The sequence below is a fragment of the Sphaeramia orbicularis genome, chromosome 3, assembly GCF_902148855.1.
Source record: "Sphaeramia orbicularis chromosome 3, fSphaOr1.1, whole genome shotgun sequence".
Classification (NCBI taxonomy): domain Eukaryota; kingdom Metazoa; phylum Chordata; class Actinopteri; order Kurtiformes; family Apogonidae; genus Sphaeramia; species Sphaeramia orbicularis.
The window spans coordinates 7,920,725-7,947,361 of NC_043959.1; the positions used below are offsets into that span (position 1 = coordinate 7,920,725).

Below are 26,637 nucleotides of genomic sequence, written 5' to 3' on the forward strand. Positions count from 1 at the left end.
GTACTGTTCTACCCTTGAATGTTGGCTGACACCAGCGACACAAAAACAATTCATCTGTGAGTTCAAACACTACATCATGAAAAGGTTAAATGTAAACAGTGATTAATTGTACAACTCTTGCTTAAGTGAAGATGATGTTTTTCTTCTTTTGGAAAATGCATTGTCCAGGAAAAAAATAGGGAAATAATCAAAATAATAATATTAATGCAGTGAAGATGGGTTTAGATTGATTTCTAGGTATATGCATATACAGTACATAACACACACACACAAACTTTCACATTAATGAATAAAACTACAAATTATTATTTTTGTTCTAAAAATAAGACTCTAAAACTAAAGGAGGAACTGCAACTTAAACTGGCCTTTAGTGTGTCTGGATAACCAAGATAAAGCGAAAACCCACCTCCTTAATCTATTTTTATACAAAACAGGAAAGCAGCAAAGACAACACAAATACTATCACTATTACAACAACAACAACAACAACAACAACAACAACAACAACAATAATAATAATAATAATAATAATAATAATAATAACAATAATAATAATAATAATAGAAAGAAGAAGAAGAAGAAGAAGAAGAAGAAGAAGAAGAAGAAGAATTTTTTTTTTTTTTTTTTAAGCTACGTTAACGTGAAGTGTTTTAGTTCCATTTTGCTTCTTTCAGGGACACATGCCCTGGATGTTATGAGTGACTTTAAACAGTGAGGTAGCAGGACTGACTGGACACTGCTGAAAACACTGACAGTGCAGAAACGCACTGTGTGTTTGGTCCTCTTTGTCTTGGTGGGCGTGTATGACTGTGTGGATTATCCACTGTGGGCTCCATGGTAGGAGCAACACGGCACACAGACAGTGCACAGGCAGGTAGTCAGCCAGGAAAGTAATTCGACAGAAACCGACAGAGCAGTCCACACGTCACCTCCCTGGGCTGGGGCTCGGTGAGGGGCTGGGACTGATCTGACGCTGCTCCCGGACTCATTGCAGTGGAAGGTACGGGAGAGGCGGGTGGAGGCATGGAAATCCATGCATGGCTCTGTCTCCTTTCACATCAGCATTATCAAAGCCAACGTGACTGCGCTGTTCGTGTTTGTGCAATGAAGCACAGTTAGGTTCTTGTGTAAACACAAAATCAAAGAAGAGGAGGCCTTTCACAGTTAATGGTAAGCAAGCTTTTATTCCAGCTTGTGTAGCTAACGAGCTAGCGTTAGTTACTATTCCTGACGCTATGATACAGCACAGAGTTAAGCCAGTGCAGCCAGTACTGGCTAAGATAGCTTACATTCACATTATACACAGCAGGTATTTTTTAAACAGGTAAGATGACCAGTATAACTATGTAACTAATATAGCCACCAGCCCCTGTCATCCTTCTGCATATGGGTGTAACCTGTGTTTGGATATTTCAGCCTAGGTTAGTGACGTGAAGTAGCTAGCTGACCAAGCTAACGTTAGCTAAGGTAAACAGTAGCATTAGCTACATGACAAGTGTTTTCTCTGGTTTGTGGCTAAACAAACTGCCAACAATATATTTAACATTAATCCCACGTTGGGCATATGAGCAAGAGCACCTACTATCCACGTTAGTTTGTCTACTCATGTATTGCCAACTGTAAAATATAGCTAATGCTCTTAGTGAAACTGTAAGTGATTAACGTACCAGTATCAGTGTGGTGCAGCTATCTGTCATATCACACATACACAGAAAACACTTCAGCTTTCACATGTTTTCAGCTTTATTGCCGGCTTTGTCATGGTACGAGCTGTCTAGACATATTTATGCTATGTTCTAGCTACCTCAGCCAGAACCAAAAGTAAACCAATGTCAGGAAGGGGCCATTGCTGCAGATAAGTAGTCCGCAGCTAGCTTAAGAGCTAATAGCTTTAATGTTACTAAGCGAACTAAAAAAAAAAAAAAAAAACACCTCAGAGCTGTCAACACACTGAAAGCGTGTCAGTGTGGGAGGGAAAAATAAGTTCCAAAAAGGAAAATTGGTCTAAAATGTTGGTATAGACATTAAGTATGTTCAGAACAGGACAACGTTAATGTGTTGCTTAGTGTAGTGAAGGTTTAGAGGTAAGTAATGACTAAACCGCATCTCCAAAGATTATGGATCAGAAAATAGACCTTTATGTATCTTTAACGGGTGAATTTTGGCCATCTTCTATTCTATTCTGCCCTTTTTCTTTTGCAATGACTTGCTCTGTTTGGCAGAGCAGGTAAATCCAGCTGAACATACATGACTTTTGGCTTGAGTACTCCGGAACATCAAAAGACCTACTTCCTCTCTTCTCTGCAGGTTTATTTCTAGTAGTTTGCTTTTTAAAAATTATTTATTTCCCTCAGTATAAATGTGTCATCTCACTATTGTGTGTGTTTTGACCAGCATTGCAGCTGTTTACTGTTTATTGCAGGCAAATGATTTGCAAAAAAGCCACACTGGGTTTTGAGGGCAAATTGTATGTCATCTGTATTAAAGTTAATGTGATGCACCAGATAAATAGCACTAAGTCTGTGTGCTGTTGCCATTGCCTCCCACAGTCTGACTGTTGCAAACAACTTGTCACTCACAGTACTGTGTGCTGCTAGCTTCAGCAAATATTCAGATGTAAAACAGACAGGTGGAAGAGCTGTGAGCTCTGAGAGGGGTTAAATACAGCAGTCCAATAACCATCTGGAATTTACCCTAATTACATAAAATCTATGATAGATTTTATATATGGGATTTCTTCAAGTGATGGAATTTCTCACCATGTCAAGTTCACAATTCAAGGTACCAGATTTAAGTCAGTCTTGTTATACATTTAAAAAAAAAAAAGACCATAAGGCATAAGGAGTATTTCATTAAGGTAGGACCACGACTAATGATTACTTTCATTGTTGATTAATTTGTCAATTATTTTCTTGATTAATTGATTAGTAGTTTAGCCTGTGAAATGTCAGAAAGTGGTGAAAATGTTTATCAGTGTTCGTCATCAAAATTACATCCTTAAATGTGTTATGTGGTCCACATTTCACAATATTCAGTTCACTCACATAGTGAAGTAACTAGAAAATATTAGAAATTGGGAGAAGCTGGAGTCTGGAGAATTGTGTGTGTTTCCATAAAAACTTAAAACACAAAATCATAACAGTTTGTCATTTATTTTATGGTTGGCAACTAATCAGGTTAGTCAGGATAATCAATTAATCATTGCAAGGATCTAGAGTCTGTTGTGTGAAGCAAGTTTACTAAATCAACCAGACATATTTCTGTTGATCTAGAAACATTTCAGCATTAAGATTGACTTTAGGGAACAGAATCAACTGACAATGAGTCAGACTCACAAAAGTTTCAATGCATAGATAGAAACTTGTTGAGTGAAGAAGTAGACTTTGTGATGTTTGGTTTGCATATTAACTGATTTGTAAAATCCAAGTTTGAATTCATACTTAGCCAAATGCCACACACGTGTGATTGTGTACAGTAAAAGAGACTGGAGCCACAGTTTTGTTAACTTTCAATAAGCAAACATAACATTTTGGCCCTGGATCAATAATTGTTATCTCTATCTCAGGTTTAAAACCTTGTGCATAGTATGTCAAAAAAATCTGTTTTTAATTCAAAACCTCTTGACATTTAGACAATAAATAAAGCTATACTCTATACTCTAAAGTATTGCAGTCAGCTTTGAAATACAAACAGCATACAGAAAAACTAAAATAGGGTTCTATTTGAATCAGAATTGGTAGTCATAATTATGAATATGGTAATAGGAATGACAAAATCAAAACAATGCTTACCCAAAAGCAATGGATACATTATCCTTAGCTTTCCAGAATATGCATTAAATTAATTTGATTTATATTCAATTTGCCTCAAAGGTTAAATGTTTTCCAACTAGAAGAGCAGACGATGGTTAAATGAAGCCTGACTAAGCATGTGTTCAGTGCTGTCATGTTTTCTGATTGCAGTGTAACATACTGTAAGTTAACAAATGATTCAGCAAATTATAGACTTACTATATCATTTGAAAAATCAATTTTCACATTTCACTTTACACACTCTGTAATGACAAATCCCCTGTCTGTTTGGTAATCCATGTGTTTGTTTGAAGACAGTCTGTCGGTCTCCTTTGTGCACTCATTCACCGGTGTGTAGTGTAGTCAAAGAAACATCAACCCACAGAAATGGATATAGTGTGGGCCCCAGGTTCAACACCAGAACACAAACTCTACAATTTGTAGAATGACTGTCATAGGTTGTCTCTACACTAGCGCTGCACAGTATTTGCAGAAATGAAATGCAGTGTAGTTAAAATACAGGGATTTTAATAAATAATAGTTGTCTTGATTGGAAACAGCATAATGCAGCCGTTTTTCAGATACATTTGCAGTGGACAGTGTTTTTGTTGTTGTTTTCTTAAGTAAAGCTTTGAAACTCTTGCCCCTTTCAGAGAACAAAAATGCATTGCTGTGTCTCAGGAGGATATGACTTGGATATACCCATTTGGAATATTTTTTGACTGGTTTAACAATGAGAAAGATTTTCAAAATAGTTTTTTCCTTTGGATTTCCACTCATCCAGGAGGTAGGAATTGCTTGGGTGTATTTAAGTATCAAAAATATCTTCTCATTCTTCACACTTCTTTACAAATTTTAGTATTAATTACATTATATGAACTGGCAACCTTCACTTATAATTAAATAGAAGCAGTAAATGTACTGTATTTCTTTTTTTTGTCATAAAACTGCTTCATTTGGGAATGTGACAGGCTGGGTAAACAAGCTCAGGCAGAACAAGTTCAACCCCATTATTTTAAATAGGTTTTTTGATAAAGTGAAACTGCTTTGTGTCTATAAAAAATATTGATATGCTGAAAAATACAACAAATGATTTAGTATTCTGTTAAAATACAAAAATATTGTTAAGGATTTGATATTGAAGCCAAGGTATAACTATCAGTACTTATAATGAAAATATTTGATCAAAACCCAGCTTTAAAAATGGATATACATTTGACTTAATTTGATAGGGAACATCCATTGTCTTGTGTCAGTATTTAGCTTGTGGCATAAACACAGTCTAAACTACATCTTTTAAATCATGACTAAAATGTAACCCTGATCCTTAACTTGGTGGATGTTTGGATGCTTAATAGAGAAAAATATTGTTCACAAATTTAATATAAACATTGTATCTGATATCTGTTTGTTTCAGCACTGATGGCTCCAGAGTGACATGCCATGGCTTTAATGATCCCCCCGGTAAAACTGAAATGGCTGGAGCACCTAAACAGCTCATGGATCACGGAAGACAGCGAGTCAATAGCCACACGGGAGGGAGTTTCGGTGCTCTACTCAAAGCTGCTAGCCAACAAAGAGGCTGTGCTGCTCCCACAGCAAGTGCTTTGTCTGAAGGGTCCCCAGCTGCCAGACTTTGAGCGTGAATCCCTCTCCAGCGATGAGCAGGAACACTACCTTGATGCTCTGCTCAGCAGCCAGCTGGCCTTGGCCAAGATGGTCTGCTCTGACTCTCCTTTCGCTGCTGCCCTGCGTAAACGTGTGCTGGTGCTCCAGCGCATCTTCTACGCACTTTCCAACAAGTACCATGATAAGGGAAAGGTCAAGCAGCAGCAGCACTCACCAGAGAACAACTCTGGCTCCACAGACCTGCACTCTGTCAGTGAGCGGCCGCGCTCCAGCACCGACGCGCTCATTGAGATGGGGGTCCGCACAGGCCTCAGCCTCCTCTTTGCATTGCTGCGGCAGAGCTGGATGATGCCCCCTCCTCCCACTTCTGGTGTTCCAGGTGGCAGCATAAACTTGTGCAATGATGTCATTCACACAGCCATCGATGTGGTTAGCTCCTTGCCGCCCCTCTCTCTGGCCAATGAGAGCAAGATCCCACCAATGGGTCTGGACTGCTTGGCCCAGGTCACCACTTTTCTTAAGGGAGTGACCATGCCAAACTCTGGGGCAGATATTTTGGGGCGGCGGCTCGCCTCAGAGTTGCTGCTAGGTCTGGCTTCACAGCGGGGGTCGCTGCGTTACCTGCTGGAGTGGATTGAGATGGCTTTGGCCGCTTCAGCTGTGGTCAGTACTATGGAGCAGTGTCAGGTGCTGCAGAACCAAGAAGGCCTCATCGGCTATGATTGTTTCATGAACATTCTCATGCAGATGAGACGCTCTTTGGTAAGTTTACGCTAAATAAACTTTATTATTTGGAACATTGTGTCTTATGCTGGTACTGTGCTTGTTGCTAGAACTAGAGCTAACATACACTGGGTAATACTGAATACAGCTTTCGCATGATGTGTGAATATCTGCAATGTGTGCAGAAAAAGTACTGTCTACCTTGGTAATATCTGTAACTCACCAAATAATGCTTTCCTATAATTTTGTTTACTTCATAATTTGTAGTCAAAAAACTGTCACTTCATCCCCAATCCCCAGTTTAGCATTAACTTGAGAAATGGCAGCCTCAGTGTGGAAAGAAAATGTGTGGCAATTGTCCATCTAGATGGGAACGGGCAGTCTACAAACACACTGCCATCAATACTATATTTATGTTGGGTTTGCTTATTTTTAGCTATCATTACCGACAAATTCAATCACCATAATGGGTAACAAACAGGTGACTTCTTCCACTTTAATATTCAACTTACAGCAAAATATTCCTCTTACTGTCACGTCACTTGAATGTCGAAAGAAATTCATCACCAAGTAACATACAAGGTAGACTTTCTGCACAGTATGAAGGCATTTCTCACCAAACACTTATGGACATTTAGAATACAAATCAGTAGCCTTTTGGTTATTTTATGCCATTCATTTTTCTTTCACCTCATGTCATTCTTGAAATGGCTGTATATAAAATATTAAGTTCTCTGAAATCAATCAGATAAGGTTGGCTTTTTCTGCTTGGTCACAGGTGTGGTGAATGTTTCCCCATTAAAGTCAGGACACTGGGACACCGCAATATTAACGTGAATGTGTATGGGTTAGATGTTTTATGAAGCCCTTTGTGATCTCATTATCGATTTTTGTATGTGATTATCTCAGGGCTCCTCAGCAGATCGCAGCCAGTGGAGGGAACCAACACGCACCTCTGACGGACTGTGCTCATTATATGAAGCAGCACTTTGTCTGTTTGAAGAAGTAAGACATTAAAAGACCGTTGAGAAGTGTCCTTCTATATTTAGGGATTTGTATCAGATCATATGTAGCTCCTTGATTATATTGTTTTCTCCCAGGTGTGCAGAATGGCATCAGACTACTCTCGCACCTGTGTCAGCCCGGACAGCATTCAGACCGGAGAGGCCCCCATGGTGTCGGAGACCTGTGAGGTGTATGTGTGGGGCAGTAACAGCAGTCATCAGCTGGTAGAGGGCACACAGGAGAAGATTCTGCAGCCCAAGCTGGCCCCCAGCTTCGCTGATGCACAGACAGTAAGTGAACACCATACAGCTTCATTTCCTCTGTATGCTGAGAGAGGAAACATCTGTTCACTTCTATTCATAATAGGCAATAGAAAACACAGAACCTGTCATGAGTTTTAAAAAAGTGTCTTGCTGGGTCTTGGTGAACAGATGGATGACTTTTAAGCATATAAAAAATTTTTCTCACCAAAGACATTAATTATACTTATTTAACCTAAAAGAGTGCAGTCACATAGACTTGGTGACAGAACACATTCATATTCAAATTACACTGTTACAAGTGCCGATAAAAGCAGTGTGATAAGATGAATTTGTTACAGATTGAACAGACAGCAGACTGTGTCTCCTCTTTCTCTTTTTAGTTTCAAATTCATTTATTTTCATTTCACTGAACATTTGCATACACAAAAAACTGTTTCTCACCAGCTCCTTTCAGTGCAGTTAAAAGAATCAGAAATAAATATTCTAAGAACTACTCTCAATACAGGAAAACTAACTAGATCATAGATAAACATTGTAAAGAGCTTTTTTTAAGCCATTGGTTTATACCAGAAATTCACAATGAGGGCTGAAAAGTTGGCGCATTTTTAAAACCTTACACCAGTCTAGATCTGGCAGTGTATTTTTTTTCCATAACAGTGTCTTTCTATACATTCTCTCTAACCAATGTTTTTCAGATTTTGTTGTAGCTGACTATAATTTGTAAAGTCATGAAGTACGAATGAGAATAGAGATAGTGAGTTTCTCATTATACCTGCATTTCTGGTATTGATGAAACACTGAGGGCATGAAAAAGGGGATGGTTAAGAAAGTCTGTTTTTGGAGCCATTCTATTACTAAGAAGAGTTCCATTCAGCATTGACTATGAGGCAAATTGTCATCTTAAATACTGGTAAGTGTCAGCCCAGAATTTATCAGTTAGTGCATGAGAGAGGAGAGTACATGACAATGCTGCATGGTAACAGGTCAGTTACAGGCTGTAAATATTGAGGGAAAACATACACTGCATTAAACTACAATTCATATAGATTGTGTTCTTGAAGTAAATGTAAACAAAGTAAAAAAAAAAAAAAAGTTAAGATAGGCAGTTTATGGCTGGTAATGATTTAAAACAATTATATAACAAGAAAAGCACCCGGAGAGTGCAGACCTCCGCCAAGAGAGATCCCCCCCAGTCAACCACCAAAATTTAATCATTTCTTCCTTGTGCCAGTATCAACATTTCATGAAAATTTCATGAAAATCCGTCCATAACTTTTTCAGTTATCTTGCTAACAAACAAACACGCGTGCACGCACGCACGCACACAAAGCAAAGTGATCACAATACCTCCTGGCGGAGGTAACAAAAAACTATTTCTTGGATGTGTTCCAGCCTAAATGCCAGGAATTCTGTTGAAATGAATATGTAACTAGGCCACATGAAATATCCTGCGTTCATACTATCTACAACAAAATACGAGTCGAATCCTGTCACACTGAGCCAACTATTTCTTAATAGTGAGATCCAGTGTCCCACTTTATGAGGAGCTGCACTGCACTTAATGTTGTCAGAGATCCTTTCTCATTTCAGAAGCAAAATATTTCAGATTTTATACTCATTTTCATAATTTTGTTGTTCATCTTTCCATGTATGATTGGTTTAGTGTTTAATTTAAAGAAGACTAACGTGATTAAATCAAATTGAACAGCCATTTGTTGTTCATTTGGCCCAACAAAGTCAGGTCTATTTTCAAACCATAAAACCATTTTTAAATCAATATATCATATCATTATATAATATATCATACTGACTGCATGTATTGAATTAAAAATATTATTTGCATTGCATCACTTTATCCTTTTTCTACACTGACAGCATATAGCAAGCAACTTGTATATAGCAAGCAAAACATGAATATTCTTGAAGAGTGTGTCTTGATTCATGAATTGTACATCAATGAAGACTCAAGAAGTGTCACCCTAGAGCTGTAGAGCTGTAACTTGTTCATTGGATAATACACAAATTGACAGGACAGCTCCTTGTCTAATGTAATATCATGTTCCTAAATTTGCCATCCACTCACTGCTGACTGCTGAGTTAGCCCACAGTTTTCACTGTGTTCTGCTGAGACACTTTCCTGACACTTTCACTGCACACTAAACCATATCTTCCTCTTTTTTTCTGCAGATTGAGGCAGGTCAGTACTGCACTTTTGTTATCTCTTCTGACGGTTCTGTTCGGGCCTGCGGGAAGGGAAGCTACGGTCGTTTGGGTCTGGGAGATTCAAACAATCAATCAACTCTTAAGAAACTGACCTTTGAACCCCACCGTGCAATCAAGAAGGTGTCGTCATCCAAGGGCTCGGACGGTCATACACTGGCCTTCACTACTGAGGGTGAGGTGTTCAGTTGGGGTGACGGCGATTATGGCAAACTGGGTCATGGGAACAGCTCGACTCAAAAGTACCCCAAACTGATCCAGGGGCCTCTACAAGGAAAGGTACGGTTTCATTGTAACATGTGGTATTTTATTCATATTGCTTCATACACATTAAGATGTAAAAAGGGGGTTGCATCAATAAAGTTTATCCTAAGTAAATCCAGCTTTATTAATGCACACTGAAATTAGTCTAATCAACAACATATTATTGGTTTAAAAAATGTTGTTGGTGCCATTCTCTCTCTGTATATAAATATTTCTATATTTTATCAACATTTCATGAATAAAAAAATGTTCAATGTCTGTGTGATCCTGCATTGATCTTGACATTAAGCAGTGTGATTATATTTATGTCTTGCTGTTTGTGCAATCAGGTGGTGGTGTGTGTGTCTGCCGGCTACAGACACAGTGCCGCAGTCAGTGAGGATGGAGAGCTGTACACGTGGGGAGAGGGAGATTTCGGAAGATTGGGTAAGTGAATTAACTAATTTATTTCAAAAGATATATTTTTATTACACTTACATTGTCATACATTTGTGCTCAATTTCTGAGGGATTTGACGCATCCAAAAATATTTTCATACTTTCATTGTAAATACCCTCTTTTTACTCTTTTCTTCTATGTATAGTCATTGCATAATCATTGAATAAATATCAACTATGCCATTTTTTTCCTATTTGCAATGTTTGATGATTAAAACATTGATAATTGTGATTAAGCAGTAATGCAGTAGTTCCAGGCCTGCAGTGTTCTTAAGCAGTTTATCGTGTGAATTTATGGTCTGAACTTGACTTTCATTGTTTTTCAGGATAGGGCATTTTTCAGTATGTTCAGTAAAAGTTTGTTTACTGAAAAGTGTTTTTACATACATACACAGCACCAAATGATAGACACATTCTATATCCTGCTATTTGACCTAATGTTTTTGACCTAATATTTGACTTGCAGGACATGGTGACAGCAACAGTCGAAACATTCCTACACTTGTTAAAGACATCAGCAATGTTGGAGAGGTGTCCTGTGGTAGCTCCCATACGATTGCATTGTCAAAAGATGGGCGCACTGTGTGGTCCTTTGGTGGAGGAGACAATGGTACGAGACAGCCTCTGAATTCTGACTGAGTTTGTTTCTAATATTGCAAATAATGAATAATTTAGGTTTGAATCTTGACTTTGCATTTTTACAGTGTTCACATATAGTCCTTGATAATTTTCCATTATATTGTATTCCATATATTTTTTGAAAATGACTGTTTTTATTGTGTATAATTTATGGTGTTACTATATGACCATATGTAGCTTGTACCATGAGTGTAAGCGCATACTGTAAATTAATAACTCTGTGGAAAAACCCATCTGTTGTACCGCAGGAAAACTAGGTCATGGTGATACTAATCGGGTCTACAAGCCCAAATTGGTGGAAGCCCTGCAAGGAATGTTCATCAGGAAAGTGTGTGCAGGAAGCCAGTCATCACTTGCCTTAACGTCTACTGGACAGGTAGGATGACATTCTTGCACTGTTGGGAGAACTGTACATTTGGAATTTTGAAACATTAATTCCAAAGCAGAATTTTCTGCTGCTGGCCACTTCAAAGACATGTTGTAACTCCTTCTGCTCAGTATAGTTTTATCTTAGGGCGGTTCATCCTCATATATGTTCCATGTTTTCTCTAGGTGTATGCTTGGGGCTGTGGTGCTTGCCTGGGATGTGGATCTTCTGAGGCCACAGCACTGAGACCCAAACTAATTGAGGAGTTGGCCACCACCAGAGTGGTAGATATCTCCATCGGGGACAGTCACTGCCTGGCTCTGTCACATGGTAGATATTTCCTCCATCTTTTGTGTTCTCTCTTACTCACTCCATTTATTCTCTGTGCTGTTGTTGGTTAAGTATAAACTGCTGCTACTTTATTCACCCAAGTATATTATCTGGTCAAAGATCATTGGTAAGTATGACACAGTAATGGCCTTTACATACTGGGAGTCAATAAACAACATAAAAATGCGAAATACCCAGAAACAGTTATTTCATATTGAAACTGTTTATACCAGCTATGGGGTTGATTAGTAACAGGTTCAACATGCTGCTGCAGGTTTTATGTGCGAGCTCATCTGCGTGCTTCAGTGTCCTCAGTACCTCTGGGTCACCTAAGTGCACCGTCCAGTTAAAACATACAATGGTTCCTCCAGTATTTGATTTACGTGACATTGAGTTCATCACTGTCCTGATCAGCAGCATCCTAAAGATCATTGTTTTCATATTTTTTGTGTCCTTTTTCATTTAACCTGTGAAGCCCTTTGCATTTGTTTCCAGTCAGAATCATTTCAATATGACGCAAAACAATGGATTAGGATTACAAATTTCATTTATTTAAAATCAAGTTATGATCGTAAAGCAGCAAGGTAATGCAAAATTTGTAATCATCATGTTATAATGCGACATTTATTGTTGCACTTATCTGGCGCATTCATTGAGATTTGGTAATAGAGAAATAATACTTGTATTATTAGATCTGCTTAGTGTTATCTTAGTGGAAAGTGAAAAGTGCAATTGATGTTTTGTTTTATTGAAATTATTCATGACATGCTGGTTTCAGACTGTTAGCTTGTTTTCGATATTTACCCATTTAATTGTTTGCTGTTTGGATTGTGTTCTGTTTTTCGACAGTTGTTTTTTTTCCAGCTGTTAAGTGATGTTCTTCTGGTTATATGGATGTTCAGAATGTGTATATTGCGACAAGTGTCACATAGCATTACCATGGCAATACAGATGGAACTGTGGCTGCCCCGTAACCAAGGACAACCAGGCTTAAGAGGCAACCAGTGGTTATGACATCATGCTTATGCTGCTTGTTTAGTTGATGTCTTTATTTGCAGTAAGAAACCCCAGAAAACCTCACTTTCGTAAGACAAAAGTATCACTTTTTCATTGTATAATATGTGTTCTTTTGGAGAGTACTGAAAAAGCATCTCAAAAAATATACTAACTTACAAATTAATTTCACAACATTACCCATAGTGTGTAAAGCCACTGTTGTCCTTCATGTTAAAGTATTTAATTTGCAGACAGAGTACAAGTTTGTGTTTGTTGAAGGTGCAAGAGGAACATTGCAAGTTAGATGATGTAATAGTAAATAAATAGACTGAATTTGTTTTAGGTAATACTTAACCTCATGAGCTTGTGGAGGTCATAGTTTATCCTACTGCAGTACAACTTCAACCCGATAATTCACTACCACTTAATGTGCATAATAAAATATGATAAAGCCCACATCTTATATCATATTGTTTGTCCTCTTTTCTCTCATCCTGTAGATAATGAAGTGTATGCATGGGGGAACAACTCCATGGGCCAGTGTGGTCAAGGGAATTCCACAGGGCCAATCACTAAACCCAAGAAGGTCGTGGGTCTGGATGGAGTGGCCATTCAGCAGATTTCAGCTGGTACCTCTCACAGTCTGGCCTGGACTGCTCTGCCCAGAGACAGGTCTGCTCACAATACAGCACACAAACTGTAACCTGGATTTTATACAGGAGAGGACTGAGGTCACAGCCTCTCCAGCTTTTACATTGAATAGATGGTGTGATACCACAAATCTAAGGTCCAGTTTTGAAATGTATGAGAAATGTACTGCAGGTTTTTCCATTATTATTTTACAGAAGCACCATATCCATGTCATATGTCATACTGACAGGTTAAGGTTGTGTGAAACTCCTACTTTGTTCTGAACATACACAATGTTTATTTGACTATGTGTCATTTAACATTTGTATAAGTGACTAATCATACTCATAACAGCTGCTCTTGCAGATGTTCTCTTTCTAGCTTTGGAGTATGAGGAAAAAATGGACATGAGTGTTGCAATTTTATGTTTTGTGACACTGAGACAAATCTTAAAAACAATACTATATCCATTTTTAGCTTACCGGCCAACAGGCCGTAAGCTGTTGTCGTCATGCAGCGTCCGGTGTTGTCGTTGTCATCTGTCATCTGTTACAAAAATTTCAATCATCATCTTCTCTGAAAACTGCAATTCCGATTGACTTCAAACTTGGTATACAGCTTCTGTATGATGATGTCAACAAAAGTTAGTGAAATTATTTGGATCTGGATCTGATTCTGGATTTGGTGTGACTGAAAAATTTCCCCATTATAAGAGATAGGAAGTGGATTGATGCAATAACTCAGTAAATATAAATGATATCAAGTGTAAATTTCTACAGTACAGCCCTGATGGGGAGATGACCAAAACATAATGGCCACATGCTGATCAGGATCTTCTTCTGGATCCGGGAACTTACAGAAAATTTAACATGGGCTCTTATGGGGAAAAAATTTCAATCATCTTTTTCTCCCAAACTACAGTTCTGATTGACTTCAAACTTGGTATACAGCTTCTTTATGATGATGTCAACACAAGGTATTGAAATTATTTCGATCCGGATCTGATTCTGGATTTGGTGTGACTTTGACAAATTTTCGCATTATAACAGATAGGAAGTGGATTGATCCAATAAATCAGCAAGTATCAATGATATCAAGTTGGAATTTGAATTTTTTACAGATCTGATTGGAATATGACCAAAACATGGGCCATTTCTGTAATATAATAAATACACATAATTGGATGATAATAAATGGTATCTGGATACATTTCCCAAAGTTTTTAATTTGGCTGGTAAGCTACAGGGCCATTGGTCCTATTTTTAATTAATAGCTTTGATTCAGATGTAGTTACCCGTGATACCACCTAAACCCCATTAATGTCAAAATAATGTGGGAACTAAAACTAATAAAATTAGTTTTTCTAGGTCTATTGGTTGGTTCTAATGGTTGATCCACAGCAGTCTACAGTGGTCTTCTTTAGCAAATTTTGTACTAAGATGTTATTTAAATTTTATAACTTCTCTGCTTTAGGCAAGTGGTGGCTTGGCATCGACCCTACTGTGTTGACTTAGAAGAAAGCACCTTCTCCCATTTGCGCTCCTTCCTTGAGCGTTACTGTGATGGCATCAATAGTGAAGTTCCGCCTCTTCCCTTCCCCTCATCCAGGTAACAACCATGAACCTAACTTCTAATATTAATGGTCGTGACAGTCATATACATCACCATAGATGAAGAAATAAGAAAATACACCATTCTGAATTCTATACATATTTTTTTCTTTGCACATAAAATTATATTAAAGCGCAAGGACTGCTTTTTTGAATGCATTTACAGGGAACATCATAACTTCCTCAAGTTGTGCCTTCGGCTTTTGTCCAATCATCTGGCTCTGGCTTTAGCGGGAGGCGTTGCCACCAGTATTTTGGGTCGGCAGGCCAGGCCCCTCAGGAACCTGCTCTTCAGACTGATGGACTCCTCTGTACCAGATGAGATTCAAGAGGTATGAACAACAAAGCTGATCACTGAAGTTATTCTTTACTCAACAGCATATCCGTAACTACTGATACTGAAATAAGAGAAAAATCAAGTTCAGTCACTTAAAAAAAAAAGAAAAATGTACATGCACAATATTGTAGGTAGTAGACCAGTGTCACTCACACTGGTGCATAAACGTGAATGAACATTTGGTGGTTGTCCTCTGTCACACACTTGTAGCTTAGTGCCAACAGTGTGTGACAGTGGAGTGAATGAATAATGGATTAAATGTGAAGCACTTTGAGTACTTAGAAAAGCACTATATAATTCCAATCTATAATGCTGATGCTAATAATAATAATAATAATGATAATAATAATAATAATAATGTTGCTTTTTTCAGCAGGTTTTTTGTTATTGTTTTATTGTTGGTGTTGTGAGTCGTTAGGCTACTGTCACAGTACATTAAGCACTGACAATATGTGGGTGTTTGTTTGTCCCTTTAGGCTGTGATTGAGACTCTGTCTGTGGGAGCCACCATGCTGCTGCCTCCACTGAGAGAGAGGATGGAGCTGCTCCACTCTCTGCTGCCACAGGGTCCTGACAGATGGGAGAGTCTCTCCAAAGGACAGGTATTCTCTAGTGCCTCACGCACTGCTCTCTTGCTTTAAACATGGCACTTTAATACACCGGTTCTAAAGCAACCCATCATAAATAAATTATAGGTTGTGCATTTGTTTTGAAAGTAACAGACAAATGCATCAAGATTTCCTTTTATGGGAGATTTTTTTTTTTAACGGATTTCGCCACAGGCCCGGAGATGCTGAAATGATTCAACAGTCAGAAACTAGCATGCACACTTTTATAATGAAAAATTAAATCTCATTTTCAGAGAAGGTCAGGTAACTAATTTTGAAATTGTAAGAAGATTTTTTGATAGATATATATGTACTTTCCTTTACCATGGTCCCATTTGTAACCATACATTTCAAACACAGGAAGTCATGTTAGTCCATACCATACAGGGTTCTTGCGGGGTCTTAAAAACTCTTAAATTTACAAATCTGCATTTAATACCTTAAAAAAAATATTTAAAAGGTATTAAATTTGATATGGTAGGTCTTAATTTATGTTGCCATAAACTTGTTCACTGTATTGTGTCTAAATGTGTCTGGGGAGTGTCCAAGCTGCAAAGAAATTAACCTTATTCTGCTCAGGTCCACCTGTCCCAACCTGACAAGTTATACTGAAATTAGGAACCAATTACCGCATATTTTACAGCCCCCGGTGAGGAATGACTTGGATTGGTGGGAATCAAGGCATGTAATAAAGAAATACATTTTCCAAAATTCTAGGAGTCACAGATTTTTGCCAGTATGGCCATGAAATAGGCATTAAATTCTTTTCTATATAGTCTTAAAAAGTCTTAAATTTAACTTGTAGAAACCTGTAAGAACTCTGACCATAGTCTTGTGTTTTTTGGAAGCCTGTTTGGCAGCATAGCTTAAAATACCTGTAGAACATTTCAACAATTGCAGATGTTGAAATGCACTTTCAGGAATTAGTCTTTGTGAATGATTTAAAGAGAAATTTTTAATGGTGTTGTTTGAAAATTCTAGATTAAATGCTGCTGTTCTGTTCCGCTACAGTGGTAACAGTGTGCATCACTAGCTAATGGTAGCTTAGTAAAGAGTTGTTTAAATTACGAATGATCCCAGAACAACACAAGCTCCAACACAAACTACATGCAAACACATGAACATGCACAAACCTTGCAAATTATGATGCAGAAGGAGAAATTGTTGACAACACCATAGCATAAATTTACTGGAAACGTTTAAGTTGATGCTGTATGTCAGAGAATGGTAACTGCATGAGAGCAGGGGAGAATAGTTTTGGGGTGGACACCCAGTAAAATGATGTCCCTCTTTGTTGATCACTGAAGTTGTATTTTAATAGTACCCTAATACCAGTTGCCTCAATTAAGCAACTTCCGAAACCGAATATAAATGTACTGATGTAAGAGCAGTGAATTTAAAAAAAAAGCAACTTTCATTTTCATCCCTGTTGCCTGAAGTGGTTTTCATAAAACGGAAACCGGATGGTGGAGATTAGTGTTAGCTGAATCTGACAGATTTAATGACCGTCTTCATACTGACCTAAATTCTTTTATTAGTGAACTTGGAATGGGTATCTTGTGACTATTGCTGTGCTTGTATTGTCTGGTCAGAGCACAAACAACATAAAACGTCACTATGAATAAGGTTGGGTTGGCAGCTCTGAATAGATGATATTTAATCTACATTGTCAGTCAGTCAGTTATCTTCTGAACCACTTTATCCTCAAGAGGGTCGCTGGGTTGCTGAAGCTTATCTCAACTACCTATGGGCAAGGGCTGGGTTAATCTACATTGTTTCTTTTTTTTTTTTTATTTCATGAGGTAGAGTTATTGTAAAGGTTGACTCCATGATGTGTTTCATCTCAGTTAAGTCATGTTATTCAGTTTAGTACTCAAAAAAGATGTTTTAGTGTTTACTACTGCTTTACAGTAGTTTTTTTTTTCTATTAGACCTTCATTTAACCAGATAGAATCCCATTGAGATCGAGATCTCCTTTATAAGGGTGACCTGGCCAAGAGGTCAGCAGCACACGCCATGAAAGAAAACAGGTTTTACAGACAGGTAGTAACAATACATTAAAACAAACAATAATATTATTATTAACACAGGCATTGTCTGATTGACTCTTGCTGTCTTGTCCGTAAGACGGAGCGAAAAGCTTGAAATGACATGAGTTCTGCCATTTTCTGCTCCACTTGAAGTGTATTCCAGGCAGAGCTAAAAGGTCACTTCCCCAATTCAGTTCTAATTCTGGGTACATTCAAATAATATAGATTACAGAACCGTAAAGAATATTGACTGATTGATTTTTGGAGAAATGAGGGTAGGTATGACGGTGCCATACCTAGAAGAGCTTTGTAGGTTAAGCTTAACTAATAGGTCAACCTTTGTGAATTCAAAGACGGACACTCAGCTTTAGCATATAGTCCACAGTGATGAGTGAGGCAATTACAACCAGTAAAAAAGTGTAGTGCACAATGGTAAACGGTATTTAATCACTGTAAACATTTGGCTGAGGCATTCATATACAAAACATCACCATAATCTAACATTGAAAAAAAGAGTTTGTAAAGTACCACTTAGCAGTTTGAAAAGAGTTGTGTTTTTCAAATGTTGTCAGTTGAAACTAGCAATATGTTTCTGATCCACAGAGGATGCAGCTAGACATTATCCTGACCAGTCTACAGGACCACACCCATGTGGCCTCACTCCTTGGATACAGCTCTCCTGCTGATGGACCTGAAGTCCTTTCTTCTGGTCCAGGATTTACAGCTTCCCCAGATCCCAACTACAGTAGCCCAGCCAGCCATCCTGACACTCACCTAGCTGAGATCCTTATGAAGACCCTGCTCAGGAACCTGGGCTTTTACACAGTAAGTAGATTGTTCTTCATTTTCACAATTCTGTACAACAGATACAACCAGTATTTGAGATGTGCTGTTCTGCTATGGTTCTGTTAGGGAGCACAGTTTGCTTTTATTGAATTCTCTTTCTGTATTATTCAATAAATAAGGCATCATTTTGTGTATCATTATGGTCTGTTTTCAAACTGACAAAAGGCAGACATGACTCAGGAAACAAGCCATCAGTGAAAATCAACATGAAGTGTTTCCATTCCCCTCACTCTTCAGTGTTCAAGTGCCTGAGGCAGAGCATGACTCATGTATAATCCTCTGTTATTATCACCTGCTGCCTTTTTCCTGGCACAGCAGTAGCTTGTTCCTGTGTCGCATTCTCCTAAGGCTCCATTTTATTGATTGTAACTCACACACCCGCACGCACACACACATACACACACACACACACACAGGCAGTGGGTATCATTATACGGTCCTGAACAATGAATGATGACTACACTACAAAGCTGTATATGTTTGAATCATTTCTTCAAATTAATTTCCCTGTCCTGTGTTTTTCCTGCTTGACGTCATTACACAAGGAAAAAATCAGTGAGGTTAAAGCACATAATGTAACTAAAACTGCAAATACTGGTGTGAAATACCGTGGTCTAAATGAGTGTTTGAAGCAATTCACATGTGTGAGAAAAAACTTGGATATCCTCTGAAGTTAAAGTGCTAAATTTATTAGAAAGAACTAGATTATTTTTAAAGATTTTATATATAAGCATGTATAGTTATAATAGTAGTAGGTATATAGTAATACCAGGAATTTCATCCGTCCATCTCAGATTTTTGTCCAACCTATTTCTCGAAGACTATTCCCCGATTCTGCAAATAAAGTGTGATCAGATTTAAAGTTAAGACTAATTTAAAGGCAGAATAAGTTTTGTCTTTGTTTGACTGAACTACCCTAAAAGGGCAGTTATTTAGTTTAATCTAGTTTATAATTATCTTTAATTTACAATTCAAAATTATCCCCTGACTAGGCAGGGTATCAGTTAGCAGGAGGGGCAAAGTGTTGTGCAGCAGGGCAGGGGTATTGGTAAGCTCCTCTTAGTTTTTTGCTTATTAAACTTGGAAAAGAAAAGAAAAATTTTAATTGATCTACTGTTTTGCATTGTTGTTGATGTATAAAGCTATCACCTCAAAACGTCATTCAGTTTAGTGTTTTGTTTTTCATTTTTCAGAATGTATTTTTTCTAAAGTTAATAATAATAATGAATTAGATTTATGTAGCGCTTTTCTATGAACGCATACTCAAAGCGCGTACAGTGGATCCATTTTTCATTCACTCACACATTCACACTCTGGTGGTGGTAAACTACATTTGTAACCACAGCTGCCCTGGGGCAGACTGACGGAAGCGTGGCCGCCAATCTGCGCCTGCCACCACTGAACATTCACACGCATTCATACACCAGTGTGAGTAGCAGCGCTGGAGGCAAGGAGAGTGAAGTGTCTTGCCCAAGGACACAACAGCATATGACTATGACAGAGCGGGATTGGAACTGCCAGCCCTTCAGTTATTGGACAACCCGCTCTACCATCTGAGCCATGGCTGCCCTATCTGACCATTTTAATCTCAGGATTTTATTTTTTGTTCTCCAAATGTATAACAATTATCACAGAAAATATTCAAGTTATTTCCTCTAAATTTCTCATAGATTTGAATCCTTTTTTTTCTTGGATTGTTATCTCCTCCACTGGTTCCGTAGTTATTTATTTGTTTTTATCATTTATTCATTTGTTTATTTATTCATTTTTATAAATTTTTTTGCCAGTATGCACAAGTATAGGTTTGCTAAATATCATTTATTATAAAAACACATTGGAATGACCCTTTCCCTTTGCTTGTACTAAAGAATGCTACAAATTTAAAAATGGGGTCTTTGAACTCACTTTGTGAATTGAATCAAAAGACACAAGGTGAAGTAAGGATTACACAATTAGCTGTTTTTGTTAATATCTGATTTGTGTGTGTTTTGCAGGATCAAGCATTTGGGGAACTAGAGAAGAACAGCGATAAACTGCAGCAAGGCATGTCGTCTTCTGACAGCAGCCAGCCAGCTCACCTCCATCAGCTCCTCTGCTCTCTGCAAAAGCAGCTGTTAGCATACTGCCACATTAACTCTGTCACTGAGGTATGTACACACAGGCCTGTGTTTACATACAGCCTGTTAGATACATCTACTCTGTTTACCAGAGGTAACATACTCTGAAGTAGTTACATTAGGGTGATGATGATGATGATGATGATGTTACTGTTACTGTTACTGTTGCCATCTTGTGACACTAATGTGATTGTATGTCTCAGTTTTTGACTTGTCAGAATTTTGCACCACGCTGACTTAAAAGGTGATCAATGATGTACAGTTTGATGAGTTAAATTCAGAACTCACATAGTCTTTTTTAAAGAGTGTAAATTGCTTTAAAATACCCTCTCCCCGATGTACAAATTTCTGTTTTGTAATTTTTTGGCTGTGGTTCATGTCTTTACAAAATGAATAGCATGTCATTGGCCATAGATTTTTATGTATTGTGATTTCAAATATTAATGTCATGATGTGAGTTCTGGTTCCATTTTTTCTTTATGTCAGTCACTTCCTTTTGTGTTGTTGTTTTTGGTGTATGAAAACATAATAAATTGTGTTTCTCTACAGAACTCCAGCAGCGTGGCTCTGCTCCACAAACATCTGCAGCTCTTGCTGCCTCATGCCACAGATATTTTCTCCCGCTCAGCCACATTGATTAAAGAGAGTTCTTGGAATGGCAGCATCCGAGAGAAGCTGCAAGGTGACCCACCCCTTTTAATTCTCTAGGCTCTATTTAACTCTGTTTATGACAAACCTTCTCTGAATCCTAGGTTAAGTTGAAATTGCTTTAAGTGATCTGAAGGCATGTTCTAGTTAACCCCAGGATTTGCGTTTTCAGTAACATTGTAAAAGCATCATCATTGTTTATATTTCTGTCGTTCCCAGATGTGATCTACGTGTCAGCAGCAGGCAGTATGCTGTGTCAAATCATCAACTCTTTGCTGCTGCTTCCTGTGTCAGTGGCCCGGCCTCTGCTGAGCCACCTGCTGGACCTTTTACCCCCTCTAGATCGTCTTAACAGACTGCTGCCTGCAGCATCCCCTCTGGAGGACCAGGAGCTGCAGTGGCCTCTTCACGGTAAGTATGTAACGAGGAGGCATTCAGAGGGAGTTCAGGATTTTAAGAAACCAATGACTCATTGCATCAGTTTTGTGCAAGTTCTCTCTTAAATATGCCTGTCAAAGAACTTAAAGTACATCTTTATCTTATCTAAATGGTCTATCCTGTAACAATTTTGGCTGGATTATCCAGTTATCCGTTAATCCTCAATCCACAGGTACTATAAATTAGCACTAGCAAAGTAGAGTGGTTAACCTCTTAAAAAATAGGGGCTGTTAATTAGCAGTCATTTGTCAGTGACTAATGTAGAGTTTAGTCAAAGTACCAGCCCAATAACTAGTATAGTGATAAGCTGATGTTATTTTGTGTGGTAAAGTGTTACATGGATTTGCTCTGTCATGTTGCAGGTCTCTGATAGTGGTTCAATACAGTTGAGCTTAACTTTGAAAAACCTTATATTATAGACCACAGAATTAATGTGTGATCTGCTTGTTTTCTTTTATATATTTAACCTCTGTGTAACTCAGCAGGTACGTCAGACTTTGCTGAGCCAGCTTCAGGCATGTCACTGCCACAGCCAGCAATGTCCTGGGTGTGGCTTGTGGACTTGGAGAGGACTGTGGCTCTGCTTGTTGGCCGTTGCCTTGGGGGGATGTTGCAGGGAGCCCCCACCTCACTAGAGGAACAGGATACTGCCTACTGGCTCAAAACCCCCCTCTTCAGTAATGGCTTAGAGATGGACATCCCCCAGCTAGGTGAGAATGATAATGATAATATTGCACTTACATTTTTTATGTTTTGACAGTGAAGTCCCAGAGAAATAAAGTAGAAATCTAAACTTGAAACTATCTTATGCATAGTTGAATAACAGGTAAACTGAGTTGTTCTCCTTCACAAAGACCTAACTCCTGTATAAAGTAAAAAAAAAAAAACTTTGTTAGTGTGACTGCTGGAAAGGTCTTGGCTTCCATTTCGATCAATCTTGACGTTCAGTGCACATTTACAATCCCCTTCCATAATTAAAAGAAATTTGAGTCATGTACTTTGCATGTGGTTTAAAGGCAAAGTCTTGAACTCAAGGTTCTTGGCCAATATTTCTACTGCATTCTTAAGATGAATGAGTTTCTCCTTGTGTCTTTTAATTTGCCTATCCATTTGTTGTTTGCCCTGTAGCCTGCAGAGCTGATGAATGTTCATTCTCTCTTGTGTATCCTTCAGACACCTGCATCAGCTCATTATTGGAGGCAGCTCTGTCTGGTAATGAAGAGCAGAAGCCCTTTGATTGCACATTGCGTCCAGACTTGAGCGTCCTGGTAGATCTGGCTTTGGGCTCCTCTAAAGAACCTGCAAACAGCCTCTGGATCAACATTCAGGATTATGCCATCAGCAAAGGTCTGTCTTCAAACTGCACAGATAAAGGCCAGTTCAGAGCAAAGACAGTGAGCCGGTTTACATGCACACCAATACTCCGATCATTATCCCATATCTGCAGTTATAAGATTATTCAAGTGACATGTAAACAGGGTAATCTGATCTGTTTGATCAGATAACAGCAGTAAACTGATTATGAGAGATCAGATTAACACACCTGGATTTCTCCCCAATACTCCGATGTCTTCCTGCATGTCTACAGGTTAATCTGATTTATTTCATTCTTTTATGTCTGCAAATGTGTAAACACAATTAAAGTCATTGAAACTGGAAGTTACATAGTCAAACGTGAGCAGAAGACAATAACAGTAAGTTTAAGTCTACCATCACTACATATGTAACGTAGTACTCTAAAAGAAATCTGTTGGATGGAGCATCTAAACCTGGGGTTTTCAGTTATCGCATTTCTTAAGTCCATGTAAACGCATTAGATCTTATTGTTACAATTATCTGATTACTCTGAGTTATCGGGCATTTATTGTCATGCAAACAGGCTCACTGAGACAAAGCCATTTTTAGGACATGGCAGAGAAAAACTACACGGGTCTATACTGTTTCATCTTGTCTTGACTCCCTGAAACCCAGCTTATGAAATCACCAATCAGTGTTTACTAGTTTTAGAAAGTAGACTTTTAGAAAGCAAGGTGACCTATTTTAACAACAAATCAGCTCATAGTCACCAGAGGAGATCTCATGACTTTTCACAGGTTCACAGCATCAATTTCCTTACGTCAAGAAAAGTATTGAATCAGTTGTGTCTGAAGGGTAATTTTAGTTTCTCATTTCATCATATGTTATTTCTGGCTGTTTGTGCTTAAGCTGAATCTGTTGTGCTGTATTTTAATTGCCTTAATTGGTCTTAATACTTCTCTTGGTGTTTATTGACTTGCCTTTTATTTTTTATGGCCATATCCTTCTGTCAGTAGGGTTTATTATTCATTGAAATCATTATCACCAATACATTCTGGGTTTTATGGGTAATATGTAATACATTTTGTGATTAGATATAGGTTATTTTAAAGATTGAAAGCCCCCTGGGTTTTCTGTCGAAGCACCCATAGATGACTCGGATTTCTCAACCCTCTTGTTTTTTATGCTCCTTGCATTTTATCAACACCTCCTCATTTGTATTTTGACATGCTTCAAATTTTTTCAAGCTACAAAAAAGCCTGGAAAGCAGGCAGTTAACTGCTCAGGGCTGTTGCATTGGAAATGATCTTGTGTAATGAAAAAAAAAAAGTTTTTTCACAGTGTTGCAGAAGGGCTCTTGGCAAAAAGTTTCAAGTTTGAATGGGCTTCAGTTAATTCCATTATCTTTATTCTACTCAAAGTAGTCTTGAAATAAAACTGCAACTGTCCTAACTCTACTTTGTATCCTATTTTAGACTGGGACAATGCATCTCTCAGTAATGAGTCCCTGTTGGACACGGTGTCCAGGTTTGTTTTGGCAGCATTACTAAAGCACACAGGTCTACTAGGACAAGCCTGCGGAGAAGGAAGGTACTGTGCCAGATGTGTAATAATAATTAATATGTATTTAGTGGTTTCATGTTGTTCTCTGGTACTAACCTACATTAAACATGATAAGAGTTACGTTTGTCTGTGTATTTTCCCATCAGATACCAGCCATCTAAATCACTAGCAGAGGTCTATCGCAATGTTTACAAAGTACGGAATCGCTTGCTGGCCTGTAAGAATATGGATTTCATCCAGACACGATCCTCTTCACGAGAGAGGAGGGTAAGGATATGAAAAACACATATACACAGTACAACACGGATTCAACTTTTAATGATTTCTGTAATAATTGACAAATGACCATATGGTTCATTGGTCTTTCAGATTACTTTTTGAACATTTTCAATGTGTTTCCTTTCTGTAGTGATGCCTTTTCTTTAAGGAAATGATTATTAAAGAAAGGTTTTTGCAAATACTCTTTCAACAGATTTCAGACAATCAGGATTCTCTGGACATGGACCCTCAGGAGCACTCATTCACACGCACCATCGATGAGGAGGCTGAACTAGAAGAGAGGGCAGATCGAGAAAGAGAGGAGGGCCATCAGGAACAAGATGATGAGGAGGAAGACAGGGAACATGAAGTCATGACAGCAGGGAGTAAGTGTATGATTGGCATGGACTTGTACATGTGTTGTACATGTGTTGTGTATGTGTGTCAGTGGCAGTCTCAGTGAAAGACAGTTTTCAATTCCTTCAGATTTATCTGTTTTAATTAGGGCTGGGTACAGGACCTCAGTACTTTTTATGGCATCAACCATACATTTAAGATATGAATCAGTATCGCAGATGCCTTGTCAGTATTTATTGCTACTAGTAGTCGTTGGACTGCCTAATATCATATGACACAAAATGTCTGTATCTAACCAGGATAACTTCATGGCCACGTAGTTTTAACTGATTTTGTTTCCACAGTGGCTGTAACATGAGAAAAGCAAATTCTTAAAGTTTTAACAGATGACTTAGTGCTGACAGACTGTAAAGAATCACAGATTAAAATACACTCACTAGCCTGGTTACATTAATGCTGGAAACTACCAGGGATTTAATGCTTTCTGTAAAATACTGTAGTCACACATACATTGATGTCATACATATTAGTCATACATGATGGGGAGCTTGAACAGCCACTCCTCCTAACATTGTTACATCAAAGCATGTCATGATTAACATAATATGTTTTATGTAAAAATAGTTACAATTTCAGTAGTTTAACTGTATTGTATATATTTTTTTCTCATTTTCCTTTAATGGTCTGTTTTTGTGTTTCATTCGCATGGCCTTTGGTTTTGGCTTTGTATTGTAGTAAATGTCAGTGGTGCATTATTTAGCTGCTGTTTGTGCTCTAACCCTGCATCTTGTGTGTGTTTTGTTTTGTGTGACTGTGCATATTGCACAATACAGAAATCTTTCAATGTTTCCTCTCAGCGCGGGAGGTAGCTCGCAGTCGAGGAAGAGAGCGGGCTAGCAGCAGCACCGGACTGGGCTCCGGATCCTTGTCCAGGACTGGAGGAGGTGGCGGTGGTGGAGGAGGAGAAGATGACAGCATTTTGTCTCAGGAAGGGAGGAGGGTCAGCACTGGTCTTCCAGAGGGTCAAGACCTGTATACAGCAGCCTGTAACTCTGTGATTCACCGCTGTGCTCTGCTGGTTCTTGGGGTCAGTCCTGTTCTGGGAGAACTGACCAAGCAGAACCATGAGGACAGCCAGACCCAGTCTGCTACAGGAACACAGGAATGTTTGAGCTTCATGACGAGGTGAGATCATAGGTCATCTTAACACTGCTCTCAATGAGGAAACAATACAC

General features: G+C 38.4%; 1 protein-coding gene across 11 annotated transcripts in view; it reads left to right on the top strand.

The window, feature by feature from the left end:
- Nucleotides 1–851: 851 nt before the first annotated feature.
- herc1 (HECT and RLD domain containing E3 ubiquitin protein ligase family member 1) overlaps nt 852–26,637 on the top strand; it is a 92,785-nt gene continuing 66,999 nt past the window's right edge. For 7 of the 11 annotated variants that reach the window (XM_030161557.1, XM_030161605.1, XM_030161601.1 and 4 more), the window contains exons 1-23: nt 852–1,170; nt 5,209–6,182; nt 7,053–7,148; nt 7,244–7,438; nt 9,599–9,910; nt 10,225–10,321; nt 10,799–10,942; nt 11,220–11,347; nt 11,524–11,668; nt 13,165–13,336; nt 14,768–14,902; nt 15,071–15,236; nt 15,718–15,843; nt 18,483–18,704; nt 20,720–20,872; nt 21,392–21,524; nt 21,710–21,901; nt 22,411–22,638; nt 23,102–23,275; nt 24,700–24,814; nt 24,934–25,054; nt 25,260–25,431; nt 26,236–26,587. In XM_030161557.1, the coding sequence (XP_030017417.1) occupies nt 5,235–6,182; nt 7,053–7,148; nt 7,244–7,438; nt 9,599–9,910; nt 10,225–10,321; nt 10,799–10,942; nt 11,220–11,347; nt 11,524–11,668; nt 13,165–13,336; nt 14,768–14,902; nt 15,071–15,236; nt 15,718–15,843; nt 18,483–18,704; nt 20,720–20,872; nt 21,392–21,524; nt 21,710–21,901; nt 22,411–22,638; nt 23,102–23,275; nt 24,700–24,814; nt 24,934–25,054; nt 25,260–25,431; nt 26,236–26,587 (4,526 nt within the window). In that variant the 5' untranslated portion in view covers nt 852–1,170; nt 5,209–5,234. The remainder of the gene's footprint in view (nt 1,171–5,208; nt 6,183–7,052; nt 7,149–7,243; nt 7,439–9,598; nt 9,911–10,224; nt 10,322–10,798; nt 10,943–11,219; nt 11,348–11,523; nt 11,669–13,164; nt 13,337–14,767; nt 14,903–15,070; nt 15,237–15,717; nt 15,844–18,482; nt 18,705–20,719; nt 20,873–21,391; nt 21,525–21,709; nt 21,902–22,410; nt 22,639–23,101; nt 23,276–24,699; nt 24,815–24,933; nt 25,055–25,259; nt 25,432–26,235; nt 26,588–26,637) is intronic. The other 4 variants (XM_030161565.1, XM_030161629.1, XM_030161622.1 and 1 more) reach the window with 2 other exon arrangements.